Source organism: Hermetia illucens, chromosome 2 (genome assembly GCF_905115235.1).
Source record: "Hermetia illucens chromosome 2, iHerIll2.2.curated.20191125, whole genome shotgun sequence".
NCBI lineage: Eukaryota > Metazoa > Arthropoda > Insecta > Diptera > Stratiomyidae > Hermetia > Hermetia illucens.
In genome coordinates this window covers 5713008-5727290 of record NC_051850.1, presented here as the reverse complement: position 1 = coordinate 5727290, position 14283 = coordinate 5713008, and the positions used below count along the sequence as shown (strand labels likewise).

General features: G+C 45.0%; 1 protein-coding gene across 9 annotated transcripts in view; it reads right to left on the bottom strand.

Annotated features, from left to right (window-relative positions):
- Positions 1 to 546: 546 nt before the first annotated feature.
- The window catches only part of LOC119648362 (calcium-transporting ATPase type 2C member 1), a 220643-nt gene continuing 206906 nt past the window's right edge, over positions 547 to 14283 (bottom strand). For 8 of the 9 annotated variants that reach the window (XM_038050083.1, XM_038050079.1, XM_038050078.1 and 5 more), the window contains one exon: positions 7773 to 8472. In XM_038050083.1, coding sequence (XP_037906011.1) covers positions 7773 to 8472 — 700 coding nt within the window. Of the gene's footprint in view, positions 8473 to 14283 lie in introns of all 9 variants that reach the window. The other variant, XM_038050081.1, reaches the window with a different exon arrangement.

The following is a 14283-nucleotide window of genomic DNA, read 5'->3' as shown; positions in this document are numbered from 1 at the left end:
TCTTAACATTGAAAAACACAGATTTCACTGAAGTCCCTAAAATTTCTAAGCCACTCCATCACCCCCGATGCTGTACAACCCGATCCAGACAAGATACAAGCGACCGTAAGCTTTCGCTGCCTAAGACGGTCAAATACCTTGGAAGCTTCTTGGGCGTGATAAACTTCTACTGTCGTTTTCTACCCAAATACTACTTAACGTCTTCCTGTTTGGTCATAAGACGCAGAAGGCTGTGGGGCTTCCAGAAGCCGTCCAAGCGCCTAAAACCAGCAAGCAATAGCTGGTAGAAGATACACTTTTTGCCTATCTCTTAACAGGATTTACCACTAGTCGTGTCTGTCTATGGCTGCTTTTCACCAGAAAGAGAATGGCTATCGTTGGCCTTCTTCTCAAAACAGTGAAATCCCGCTCTTCGGAATTACAACGCCTACGATCGTAAATTACTAACCGGGTATTCAAGTATCAAGCACTGCCGTTTCTCCCTTAAATACAGGCCATTCACCTTGTTCAGACTCCTAACTTTTTCTTAGCGGTAGAAGTAACAAAGCGCCCCCTCGCCAACTTCGAAATTTAACCTTCATCGGTCAATTTACATCGGACATTCAACATATATCCGGGAAAGACAACTTACCCGCTGACGCTGATAAATCCCGGATCTTCGAGATCAACATCCCAGCCACAGCCGATTTTTCAGCAATCAAAGATGCAGTTCTTCAGAGCCTGCCGTTGGACTTCAGATACAAGTTCAAGGAGTTCCCTGTTTTTCGCTCATCTTCCTCTATCTGCTGCAAGATCTCCGGAAGAGGGATCTAGGGCATATATTCAGACCACTCCGTTAGGAAGTGTTTAGCTCGGTACGCGATCTTGCGAGCAGGTTAGTCTCCAGCAAGTATTTTTGGCCTTTCATAAATAAGGACGTGAATTTTTGAGTCGGAGAGTGCAACACGTGCTAGAAGTGTTAGGTCACTAGGCATGCTAGAAAGGAAGTAGAACCATTTCCTAAACCAAAAAATTGCATCCATACCATACACTTCGACATTGTAGGTCCTTTGCGGGGCTCGCAGAGCTACAAGTATTGCCTCACGATCTTTGAGGTCCTCTGTCGAGAGTGAATTCCGCGCTTTGGTGTTTTCGCCGTAATTATCATAGGTCAAGGAATGCAATTCAAATCTTCTCTGTTTTCGCAACTCGGAAAGCTCCTAGGATTTAAAGGCCAGTAGAAAACTGCATTACAGTGGAAGGATGAGCGTCCATTTTGACGTCCGCCATTCAACCGCTGGAGTCGGCCAATGGCGCCCCATATGTAGGGTTACATATAGTACGACAATTAGCTGAAAAAGAAAAGTTGAAGTATCCTCAAGTATGTCAAGCCATCTTTGACGATTTTCATGTGAACGGCGTGCTCATCTGAAAAGATACTATCGAACAAGTGAAAGTTTGCAGCAAGGTTTGATGACAGTATTCGAACGGGGAGGTATCAATTTGAAGATATGGGCTACTAACTACAATGCTCTGCTATCATCAATTCTCAGTACCGATCGAGAATCTAAAACATTGCTTACCATAGTATTTTGATTGACGAAACATCCAGTCGTTGAAAGGAGACAACTCCACTCGCAAATCGTTAAACTATTTTAATTGATCCGACGGTTTGGATGCAACCACGCATTGTGTTTGGCAAAATATTGAGCCATATGTTAAGTACTTTGAAGATGCGGCGGCACATCGTAGACGCGAACTTGAACGCCACCGCGAATTCGCCTCTGCCGCCGCATTGACTGGCTAACGGCAGGAGACCAAGGCGAAAAATGAAGACTAAGACCGCCAGCGCGACGAGAATCACTTAGAGAAGAAGCTTGTAAAATTGAAAATTAGAAACGAGTGCTGAGAGATGCTATTTGCTTTGAAAATTGACCGAAGTCGACCCGTCGCCGCCGCCCCTGAAACAGTAAGAGTATGTCGCGCGAGGAGAAATTCGCGGAGGGCGCGATATCGCCGCTACCTGCAGTTGCGGTTAGGCTGCCTCCCTTTGGACGCCGCAATCCGACTGCATGGTTCCGACAACTGGAAGCGCAATTTGCGTTGGCGGGCGTCATGGCGAACTCCATCAGGTTCAACCACGCATTCATTGGTCTCGACGAGGAGACCATTGAGCTTGTTATGGACTAGCTTGAGGAATGCTCATACGTCCGCCTAAAGGAGCAGCTAATTCGGCACCTTTCAGTAAGTAAGGAAGTAAAGCTGAATCACTTGCTAAATGAGCTGGCATTACGCGATCGTACCCCTAGCTAGTTGCTTAGGGAAATGGCGCAGTTGAGTGGAGATATGGTTGGATCAGAACTGCTGAAGTTCCTCTGCCTGCTGCGGCCCTCGAAGAGTATCCACGACATCTTGGTCTGCGCGGAATCTGGATCGTTGGAGGTATTGGCCGTCACGGCCGATAAAGTGCACGAGATGTACGCGCACCCCGTAGTCGCGGATCCATCATAAATACGGAACTTCATTGACTAAATGTACCACCGGATGCATGTTCAATGCAACAAAAAACTAGGCTCACTGAGTGCCTCGGAGACGGCTACCAGATGCACAGTACCACGTCGCCTTCTAATCTTCGAGTCCCTAAGCAGACGTTGCTTCCTGGTCGACACGGGCGCTGAGGTGACGGTTCTCCCTATACCCCGTCCGAATACCATACCGGCCGCACCTATGGCTATAGGCAGGTAGACATGTGTCTCGGACTGCGCCGAACGTTTTCGTGACGTTTCATTCTGGCAGACATAAGCATCACTATATTAGGCGCAGGCTTCCTATGTCACTATGAGCTTCTGTTGGACTTGCAGAACAAGGCTTTGATAGACCCCGTAACCTCATTACAGGCGTCAGGGAAAATTTCTACCTGTCAAAATGACACTCTTACGATAATTTTGGAGAATGTTGCCGACCATCGCATTCGCGCACTCCTCAGAAAGTATCGAACAGCGTGCAGCACTACAACACTACCGGCTCTCCAATCTTCTCAAAAGTGCGTCCACTTTCACCCCAGAAACTTGCTGTTGCGTAAAAAGAGTTTGAAGACTTGATGAAACAGAGTACCTGCAGACCAGCCAATGGCTGTTGGTCGTCTCCTCTCTCCTCCTCCTAAGCCAAACGACGAATGGCGACCATGTGGAGGTTATAGGCGTCTGGATGCTCAGACAATTCCAGACTAATATCCCATTCCACTCATCTATGATTTTGCGCAATCGCTTACGAACTGCCGTGTTTTTACGACCTTGTATCTAGGCAAGGCGTATCACCAAATCCCTGTCGCTCCCGAAGACAGTTATTTCAGACTCTTCGAGTTCACTAGGCAGACTTTCGACTTGTCCAACGGTGCGCAGAGTTTCACGCACTCTGTCTTACGAAACTTGAACTTTTGTTTCGTCTACATGGATGATGTTTTCGTCGCTTGCTCTTCAAAATTTTTCAACGTCTCCTTGAGATCAGACTTGTCCTTTTGAGAGATGTAGGTTCCTCCATAGGCAGGTCAAATTTCTCAGCCACTTGGTAACCCCGGACGGTATCTAACCTGACCCAGACAAGGTTGAAGCAATAAAGAGCTTTCCCCTACCAACCACGGCAAAGGATGTGCGAAGATTCTTGGGCATGTTAAAGTTCTATCGTCGTTTCTTGCCCAAGGCCGCTGATGACCAAGCGATCCTGAACGCTTACTTCTCTGGGCCCAAAATTAAAGACTCCCGCGAGGTCGTCTGGTCTGCTGAGGCCGTCCATGCGTTGGAGTCGGTCAAACAACAGCATGTTCATGCAACACTGCTCTCATTTCCTCAGCCAGATTCACCCCTATCTGTATTCGTCAATGCCTCAGATACAGTGGTAGGCGCCACTTTTCACCAAAGGGTGAATCGAATCTGACAGCCGTGGAGCTTCTATTCAAAACAGCTTAACCCAGCTCAAAGCAGCTACAGCGCCTCCGATCATGAGTTACTCACTTCCGTTTCTTCCTTGAGGGCAGCCTGTTCACCGTGTTCACAGATCACAAGCCCCTTACTTTCGCATTTAGACAAACGCCCGCCAAAGCGTACCCTCGTCAACTTCGTTAGTTTACTTCTGATATCTAACACAGTGGAAAAGGCAATTTTACAGGAGGTTACAGTTCCCGCCGTGGTCGATTATAGGGCATTCGCGAGGCACAAACGGACGACGCAGAGCTTTAGTGCCTGAAGGCAAACTCCAAATTCAAGGAGTTTCCGATTTTCGGCTCAAACTTTCATTTACTCTGCGAGACCTCAGATTAGGAACCCAGGCCCTTCATTTCGGCCGATTTTCGCAGGGAAGTATTTAAAGCAATACACGATCTTCAGAATCTAAGCATCAGGACGACGAACCGGTTAGTCACTGATAAATGCTTCTGATCGTTCATGAACAAGGACGCTAACTCTTGGGCCAGACAGTGGATCACGTGTCAGAAGTGCAAAGTTAACAAGCACGTTCGAAAGGAAGTAGGTGTATTCTCTAGGTCAACCAAGCGCTTCCACACCATCCATCTCGACTTCATTGGCCCTTTAGGAAACTCGCACCGATACAAGTATTGTCTCACAATCATCGACCGGTTTACGCGGTGGCCTGAAGCAATACCTTTGCCTAACATTACTGCACAACCATGTGCCGAGGCCCTCTGTCGAAAGTGACTTCCACGCTTTGGTTTTCCAGCCGTAATCATCACGGGCCATGCAATTCAAGTCTACTTTTTTCGTGGAATTAGGCAAGCTCCTTGGCTTCAAACGGCATAGGACTACTGCATACCATCCACAGTCCAAAGATATGTTGGAACGTTGGCACCGGACGCTGAAGGTCGCCTTAATGGCGCGCGACGATCCGTCATGGTCATGGTCCTTGCCTTTCGGCCTTCGCATAGCCCATCGAGAGGAGTTCACGGCCAGTCCCGCGGAGATGGTGTACGGAGAGAATCTGTGCCTCCTCGCCGATCCTGTGCTGGGCATCAGAGCAGGGTTAAGGGTATCAAGAATGCTGCGGAGTTTCCATCGTCCCGACACGCGACAACGGAGGTCAATACCCTAGGGACCTTAAGACGTCTACGCAGGGCCTTATTAGGGTGGACGCTACTCGGAGCCCGCGGCAACCACCATACGAAGGTCCTTTTAGAGTGCTGGAACGGGGCGAACATTCGTTGAAGCTCTACATTCGAGCCGGGCCCAAATGAGTCTCGTTTTTCGAGGCTGAAGGCCTCCCCGACAACCCGGCGGCCGCTTCAAAAAAGCGCCCGTGGTGTGTCAGATTCGCCTAGTGACCCTCATTGACGGGATCACAGGGTCAGCTTGCTTCGCTGATCCGCGCGGCTTCAGCTGGGAGCGGAGTGATGTGGCGGCACAGCGGAGAAGCGGACCTGAGCGCCATTGTGCTGGTGGCCCGACAAGAGACTGGGATGACAAATATCAAAAGTGAAATTTGAACACTCGAGCCCTGTCCGTCAACCAGTCAAGGTCGATAAAAATAAAGTTTTTCAAGCGTTAGTTTATCTAATTAATGAAATAGTAAATCTGTGATAAGTAATGAAACATTTTACAAATAAAAAATGTTTCTTTTAGTTTATTGGGGGGAAATCAGTACCCCAAAATGTCTTGATATGCGGGATGGTGATTTGAAAGCCTCGCGATTGCAGTTAGATCAGGCATTTGGCAGAGCAAAATGGCGCAACCGACCAAAGCGAGTCCACTCCGCTTGTGAACGGGACAAAGGCTAAAGAAGAAGAAGAGACGAAGACAAAGAAAGTAGAAATACACATAAATGGGTAAAATAGTTTGGAAGATTTCTTCAATCTAAGTGCAGCCATATCGTAGATGCTATTTTGAAGGTAGAGATTGGGTTTACTTATGATGAGACCTACTTGGTTGTGGGTTGAGATTTTTCTCTTTAGTTTTTTTTTTGCTGGTAGTCTTCGGACTTAATTTTATTAACTACTGAAGAAACATTAATGAAGACGCTATAAGAGTACATTCAGCTGGCCGAAATTATTCCATTGCCTTCAGCTATATGTAGACGATCCAAGCCACAACAAAACTACAAGCATCTAACAATCTAACAATCTCTAGTTATCTATGCTTAAATGAAGCAGCACATTAGACCGTTTGTGGAGTAAACAATTCAATCGCTAAATTCGCACAAAGAAAGCGGGACAAGCCTCTTTCACTAAAACGTTGCCTATTGCAAATCTAAAAAATGTGCAAATGTGCACGCTGTGACTTATATAATTCCTATTTCATTAAAATTTCTTCTTTAAAATTCTCTTATTACCTACACCATCTATTGTTCTTAGTCAATTTTCTTCAATTAAATTTTTCAAAAATTTTTATATTCAACGCACGCTAGAAGTGATTGTTTATTCAATGCTTTTGGTATCATTTTCAGCATTCTTTCTCTGAGGATGTTATTGTATTCTATTGCTTCAATTTCTGTTGTTATGTTTCAGTATTGTATCATTTCGGGACTGTATTACGTTTGGTCAGGATTTTTAAAAATTTTGGAGGAGTTGGAAACAAAAAGGAGGGTAGATAAAAATTAAATGGAGGAGACGAAAAACGGAGGGGATCGAACAACAATGCAAGATAGTCGGAATTAGGTGGGATAAAATAATGTTATTCAAGCAGGTTTTGCCTTAAATCTGATCATATTTGACACTCACACAACATTTAAATAATATAGAACTGGATAATGGGTAAAATCAGGTGCTACTGCCTAAAAAAAACTTGTTAATGCTTAAAACTATATCACATAATACCCTTACCAAATAATCAACTGGCCTAGAAGAAAACGCAATCAAACGAAACTCTGAACTAATCAAATAAATAAAAATCCCAAGGATACGAATTCAATCAATTTTTAATAATATCATCCTTAAAAAAAATAAAACAAAATCTTTACAAAACTATAAGTCTCAAAAGTTTCTCATTTCATATTTAAGCTTATCTCGAAAAAAAATCAAGAAGGAAAATCATTTTAAAGCAACAACTTAACTAAAGGACACTATCTCAACTACAGATCCTTTGCAAACAAACTAAAGTAACTCAAACAGGAATAAATACAACAGAAAAGATAAAGAGTTGAAACTAAATTCTTACAAGTGTTGATGAGTTTATTACCGAATGGGACAGTGGAAGGACAAATAATAATGTAACTTAACAAGGACAAGGATAGAAGGGAACACAATAATAAATACTTATTTCTTAAATTCCAGATGAAAACAAACAGTGACACGATTCAAGTTGGAGAGAGGAAAACTATATTCGTGGGTTCATGTGGCCCCGCGCTAGGAGAGAGAGTTTTGAAAGACCGAAAAGGCGACTCCACCATCCTGTCCACCATCTTGCTGTGTCCAGCAGTGATGAACGAAATCTTTAGCGAGTGTTTCCCCCAAGTATCTTCCAAACTCAACCCTCAACTAGGCGACAACCCTAGACAAGGAAATTCGAAAGGAAAAAAGACTTAACGTTAAGAACTCTCGTTTGTCGCATTGTTTCTATCAAAACGTAATATACAAAATAAATTCCCTTTAATTCTCTGTAAATTATAGTAACTTTACCTAAAAACCAAGAATGCTCATCGTATTCAGAGTTTATTTTTGTATGTGTATTTGTTTTGTCTGTTTTCCATTCTATTTTAAACCTTAGATATTTATACTCTCTTTTTTGAATTAATTATTTTTCTTCTCCATTTTAATCACTTTTTGATACTCTTCTAGCGTCGCTTGCGTTTTGTCATACAAATTCCAACTCAGTTCGTGACTTGTATAATTTTCGTTCCATTGTACGTTCAAACCATTTCTTAATTTCCGAAACAACAAACACTGAGGACGTTAGACTGACCAAAAACAGGAGATCATAGGCGCTCAGTGCTTCTGTTTGAAAGACCATTTGCAATGGTGGAAAATAAATAACCAAAAGCTGCCCAATTACAGAGAACGCAACGGCCAGTAGAAACATCTTATTCGAGGTCAAACCAATTTTGAATACACTTTTCGTTTGTGATCGACAACTGAGCGCATTGAACATATCGAAAAAGACAAAACATGTGAATGTCATGGTTGTGTCACGCTTATTCCTACCGGCCGAGCCGTCCTCCAGTTCCCGCTGGAATACCCAGAGGGTGCCCAGGATAATAATACTCGCACTGAGCAAAACATTTACCACTAGAGATTTTGTGATCATGTGTTGTTTGACGCTACGAGGTTTCTGCTTGAGGACGTCCTGATCGACTGGCTCAACGCCAAGTGATTGAGCCGGTGGGCCGTCCATGATGATGTTGATCCAGAGAATCTGCATAGCGTTCAGGGGGTTCGCGATACCCATCAGTGTGGCTAGTGCTATCAACGATAATGCTGCAATCGATGTACTGAGCTGGAACCGGACGAAGTTTCGAATGTTGTAGAAGATGGACTTGCCTTCTTCGATTGCGGCACTGAAAAATACAATAATTTTACGATTACTTCAGGTTTGTTGTTCGTTAGGGTGGAGCAGATGAACCCTTTTTGATTTTTTTTATTTCCAACGACATAGCGATGAAAAGTTACCTTACTAAAAATAAACCAAGCGTTAGTTAGTTAGTTTAGTTAAATGGGGGGAGCCGCAACTCCGAGCACTCAGGCCATTATTAGGTCCATTGTACTATCCCCGTAAGTTGCCTATTCAATGGCTTCCCGCCTACGGTGTTCGCAGGCTTTAGCGAATCTGAGAACATTCTCAAGAGGCAGAGAGTGTGCAGATTCTTCATTGAAGAAAACCTTGCCAAGGTGTCTTCGTCTGAGATCTGAGGATGCCGGGCAGCTGCATAAAAAGTGCAGGACTGTCTCCTCCTCCTCCTCACATTGGCTGCACACAGCCGAAACCACTACCCCAATCTTTTCCATATGGTAGTTTAAGGGGCAGTGTCCTGTCAAAAGCCCTACTAGGGTTTTCATGTCCCACTTCTTAAGGGACAACAAAAATGCCGCTCTAGTGGCCCTAGGCTCCTTCACAAGGATTTTCGCTTGCCGGCAAGAGTCCAAATTTCTCCACTCGGTTGCGTGAATCCTTGCAATTTCACCCTTCAGAGTAGACTTGACAGTAGAGGGTTGAATTCCAAGAGCTGGTTCTGGGCCCACCATTGTGGATCCAGACCCTCGGCGAGCCAGTCTATCAGCCTCCTCATTACCGGCGATGTTAGAGTGCCCCGGCACCCACATCAGGAATCTTTCGTTCAGTCGGCCAAGTTTCAGCAGCACCTGATGACAACTCCACACCAACTGGCTTGATATGTTGTTGCCATCTAGTGCTGATAATGCCGCCCGACTGTCGGAACAAATTCGAATGGTGCGACCCCTCCATTTTTGTCGCAGACATTCTTCTGCTGCCAATGAAATGGCATATATCTCCGCATGGAATATGGTCGTCATTTTTCCGAGGGGTCGGGCCAGTTCAATAATCGGATTCTCCGAGAACACCCCTGCACCCGATCCATCCTCCATGACTGACCCGTCGGTGAAGATTATTAGGTCTGTAATCTAAAAAGACTCAAGGCCACTTGTCGACCATTCTTCTCTTTCGGTGATTACGACAGTGTATGTCTTTTCAAAGACGAATCTGGAAACCATATGATCGGTCGGCATCAGGGCTACCGGATGTTTTTCAAGAAATTTCCATATAGACGCATGCCCGTTGGATTGGCCGCCTTTCCACGCCCCAATGGTATCGAGCCTATATGCGTCGTTGGCTGCTTTCCGTTTCACCTCCAAGTGGATGGGGGGTAAATTTAGGATGGCTTCAAGTGCCGCAGTCGGCGTAGTACTCATTGCTCCAGTAATACTTAGGCAACCAAGTCTCTGAATCTGCGTTAGCAGCTTCCTGCTGTTAGCAAAGTTCAGTCTTGGCCACCAGACGATGCATGCATACATCAAAATGGGTTTTATTATGGATGTATACATCCAATATATCCGTTTAGGTGAAAGTCCCGAGGTCTTACCTATCGCATTCCTACAGCACCAGAGCAATCTGCAGGATTTCTGGTATTGTTCCTGGATATGATGCTTCCACGTTAACTTGGAGTCGAAATGTACTCCTAAGTACTTGACTGTTTGTGCCAGCTGGATTTCCGCCACTGCTAAGGTGGGTAGCGTATAGCTGCCCCACCTGACGTTCCTAGTGAACATAACTAGTCCAGTCTTTCTAGCGTTCACCGTGAGTCCATTGCGGAGGCACCAGCTGTGGATTACATGCAGAGTTGCATTCAAGCGGTCACATACTGTCTCCGCAAACTTGCCGGTAATTATTACGGCTAGGTCGTCCGCAAATGCTTGCGCGAAGACTTTTTTGTCCTCCAGGAGCCACAGCAGGGTATCCATCACCAAGAGCCATAACAGTGGAGAGAGAACCCCTCCCTGTGGGCAGCCCCTGAGACATCCTGCTTCAATAGACTTCTGACCGACCGATATGTGGATTTTTCTCCACTCTAGCATGTGAAGGATCCAACTGATTAGCAGCGGTTCGATTCCATGCTGTCTTGCCGCATCACAAATTGCCGCAAATGAGGCATAATTGAAGGCACCTTCGATGTCCATGAATGCGCCTAAAGCGTATTCTTTATCGGACATCGCCTTTTCAATTTTTGCCGTAAGTTCATGGAGTGCTGTCTCCGTGGATTTGCCTTTCTGGTAGGCGTGTTGCCTATGGTGAAGTGGCCATTTAGGAATGTGTGTATCCCTTATGAACCGATCTACTAATCTTTCTAGTCCTTTTAGCAGAAAGGACGTTAGGCTGATCGGTCGAAAGCTTTTTGCGTCTGTGTAGGTGGGTTTTCTTGGTTTGGGAAGGAACAACACCTTCACATCCCGCCATATAATTGGAATATAAGCGTGTGCGTACAAATATTTACCTACTTGTCTTAATGTTTAGAGGTGCCCCCACACGGTGTGTCGTCTTTTCGGCTTATTTCATAATGAAAAAAAGACAAATTTTAGCGATAGCTTGGACCAGCAAGGATATCCATTTTTTAAACTTTGCGTTAAATACCACTTTACTCGAAAAAGCCACCAAACCAAAGTAAACCCGGAACTACCCGGAACCCCCGTATGGGGGCTCACATTGGTGAAAGGACTACAGAGTGAATCCTACATTCTAGTAACTTCTCCTACATCTTCCAAGGAACAGGCGGAAGGAAGGGAAGCCAGAGACGTGAACGGAACTGACTTAATGCCAGTTCGAGTGATCGAATCTATGCAACCCGGACACCGCAAACCAATCAAGGTGCTAACTGAAAAACAGACGAATACTCTGCGGGATGAGATGAGATCTTTCATGGATGAAAACATGGGAACTCTGCGGTACTTCCAAGAACGGCTTTTCTCAGAGAAATCAATCAAGAGGGGATCGAGTCTCTGGCGGTACGGTGTGGGGGAAACCCCGTCACACGCGGACTGCCGCATACGCTTCTAACTGTTTTCCATAACACAATAGACTAGTTTATGTCGAAAAACATAAAGATTGGTCAAATCAACCTGCAGCATGCCAAAGCTCCCTCATACCTGTTGGCAGCGAGAATGACAAATCTTTCTGGTGCAAGAACCGTGGGTTCGATTTAACAGAATCTGTGGCATTGAATCATTGAAGGGGGCTAGGATCTTCTACGACGAAAGATCCATAAGACCGAGAGCGTGCGTCCTGATGTCAAGACGGTTAGAGGCAACTATGCTGAGACAGTATTGTTCCCAGGACTTAGCTACGGTCATCATACAATACCAGATAAATGGCAAGAGGAAAAACATCATAGTTGCCTCCGCTTATTTACCCTATGATTCTTTGCATCCTCCACCGACGCAAGAGCTTAGGGATCTGGTGGCGTATGCAGAATCAAGTGGTCTCGAACTCTTAATAGGTTGCGATGCGAATGCTCAACATATTTGTTGGGGCAGTAGCAAATGCAATCCAAGAGGGGAGAAGTTATTTGATTTCATCACTTCAGCTCGTTTTATGACTGCAAACGTAGGGTGCGCCACTACGTTCGTGGGACCGAGAAGAAGCGAAGTAATTGATCTAACAATCTGTACCTCAAAATTGTTAGAGTTGATTATACACTGGCGAGTGCTAGGCGAGATCTCACTGTCAGATCACCGATATCTAGAATTCAATCTGACTATTGCGGGCGAACAGTCTGCAGTACAAAGACGAAACCATACGAAAACGGATTGGGCAAAGTTCAATGAACTTCTTGGCAATAAAGTACAGTTCCCTAGGCGACTAAGGACTCCTTTGGCGCTGGAAGAAAATTGAAAACTCTGAACTGCACACTTTTAGAGTGCTATGAAGAGGCTTGTTCTATTTCCCGAGGCCAAAGTGGTAAAACGGTTCCTTGGTGGAACCGAGAACTGCAAAAACTCAGGAAATCAACTAGGCGACTTCTAAACCGTGCTTGCAAAAGTAACAAGAACGAAGACTGGTTAAATTTCAGGAACTCACAGTGTGAATATAAGAAACTCCTTAGGTGTTTAAAACGAGACTCCGTTAGAGCGTAATATGAGGAACTGGAAGGCGAAAGAGAGACTTCAAGGCTTTGCAGAGTCCTCAAAAGGGATGAGTCGGGCAAGTTGGGATTCTCTTAGAAAACCCGACCTCCAGATTGGATTCAGTACAGACTCTCCTGGAAGTACACCACCCGGGAGAACGGGTGAGAGAAGTAGTAGGGGGAGAGTTGACGGTTCTTGCAACCCCTTCAGACGCAAGTGTTGCAAGGGGAACTGGAACACTGCAAAAGCGGTTGTTACCCATGAAAAGGTGAGAGCTACCATACTGTCCTTTCAACATTTCAAAGCACCTGGTATGGATGGCATCTATCCGGCAATGCTAAAGGAGGGTATGGAGCATTTAGAGCGACCTCTAAGAAATATTTTTCGAAGATGTCTTGCTCTGGACTACGCGCCTTCCTCTTAACAACAGGTTAAGGTAGTTGTCATACCGGAATCTGGAAAAGATGACTATTCTAATCCAAAGGACTTCAGACAGATCAGCTTGACTTCATTCTTGCCGAATGGTTTAGAGAGACTGGTGGAGCGTCACATTCGTGAAAACGCACTTAGGTCACATCCACTTAGTGAAAACCAACATGCTTACCAACGTGGAAAGTCCTGTGAGTCTGCTCTTCATTCTTTGGTCACAAAAATAGAGGATGCAACTTTGAATGGTAAGTACGCGATGGGGGTGTTCGTGGACATTGAAGCGGCTTTTGACTGTGCGCCTTTTCAAAAATTTTGTGATGCCGCCAGAGCGCATAGTGTTGATGATGCTTTAATTAAGTGGATCCATGCTATGCTAACGCAGAGATTGCTGTGCACTGAGGTGGGTGTCGATCGCTACCTGACTGGAGAAGCAACGAAGGGCTGCCTCCAAGGAGGCCACTTCTGTGGAGTGATCGACTCACTACTATGCGAACTGCATAATTTGCCAATACACGCTCAAGCTTATGCTCATGACGTGCTAATCGCCAAAAACTAATACTAGAAAAACTTCTTCTAAGGAACAACATCAATAATTGTTATAAAGAACTTTCTAACGTTATGCTAAAAGCGTAGAGTATTCACCTTCTGCTAGGTAAAAAATCTTCAGGGCAGAAAAGAACTGTAGAGGACACTACCGACAAAGTCCAGCGGGCAACTCTTCAGACGCCGCCTCACCTCTGTCCTGAGAGCCCTGGACGAAACCGCAAGTCAAAAATTTTGGAACTTGGGTGCTTGTCCAAGGATGAGGGTTTTATGGACTACAACCGTGGAAGCATGTTGCTTTCCAACTGGTCCTGTCCGCCATTAAATGCATGGCGGACTTAGGAATCCCTCGATTCTTAAACAAAGTTTTAATTTAGCCTCGACCGGTTTAGGCCTAAAAAAAATTTGCAAGGCGGATTTGTGTTCGTTATAATTCATACATATGACGTCCTTTTGAATTAATACCTGGCAACTACTTCGGCCAGGCTGCTCCCAGGACAGCATCTGAAGAGTTGCCTCTGCCCTGGACGAAACCGCAAGTCATAAATCGTGAAAGAATTGAAAAGCAAACTCGTTTATTATCCCCAAGCCGACAAAGGAAACAAAATAGTGATTATGAACAGAAGTGATTACGACAAAGTGGTTATGGAAAGCGTTGGAAAACGGAAACTTCCACAAATTAAGAACAAACCCACTACTGGACTCCATAAAACGAATTAAAAAGACGCTAAAAGTATGCTCAAACGTAATAGACAACCCAGCAG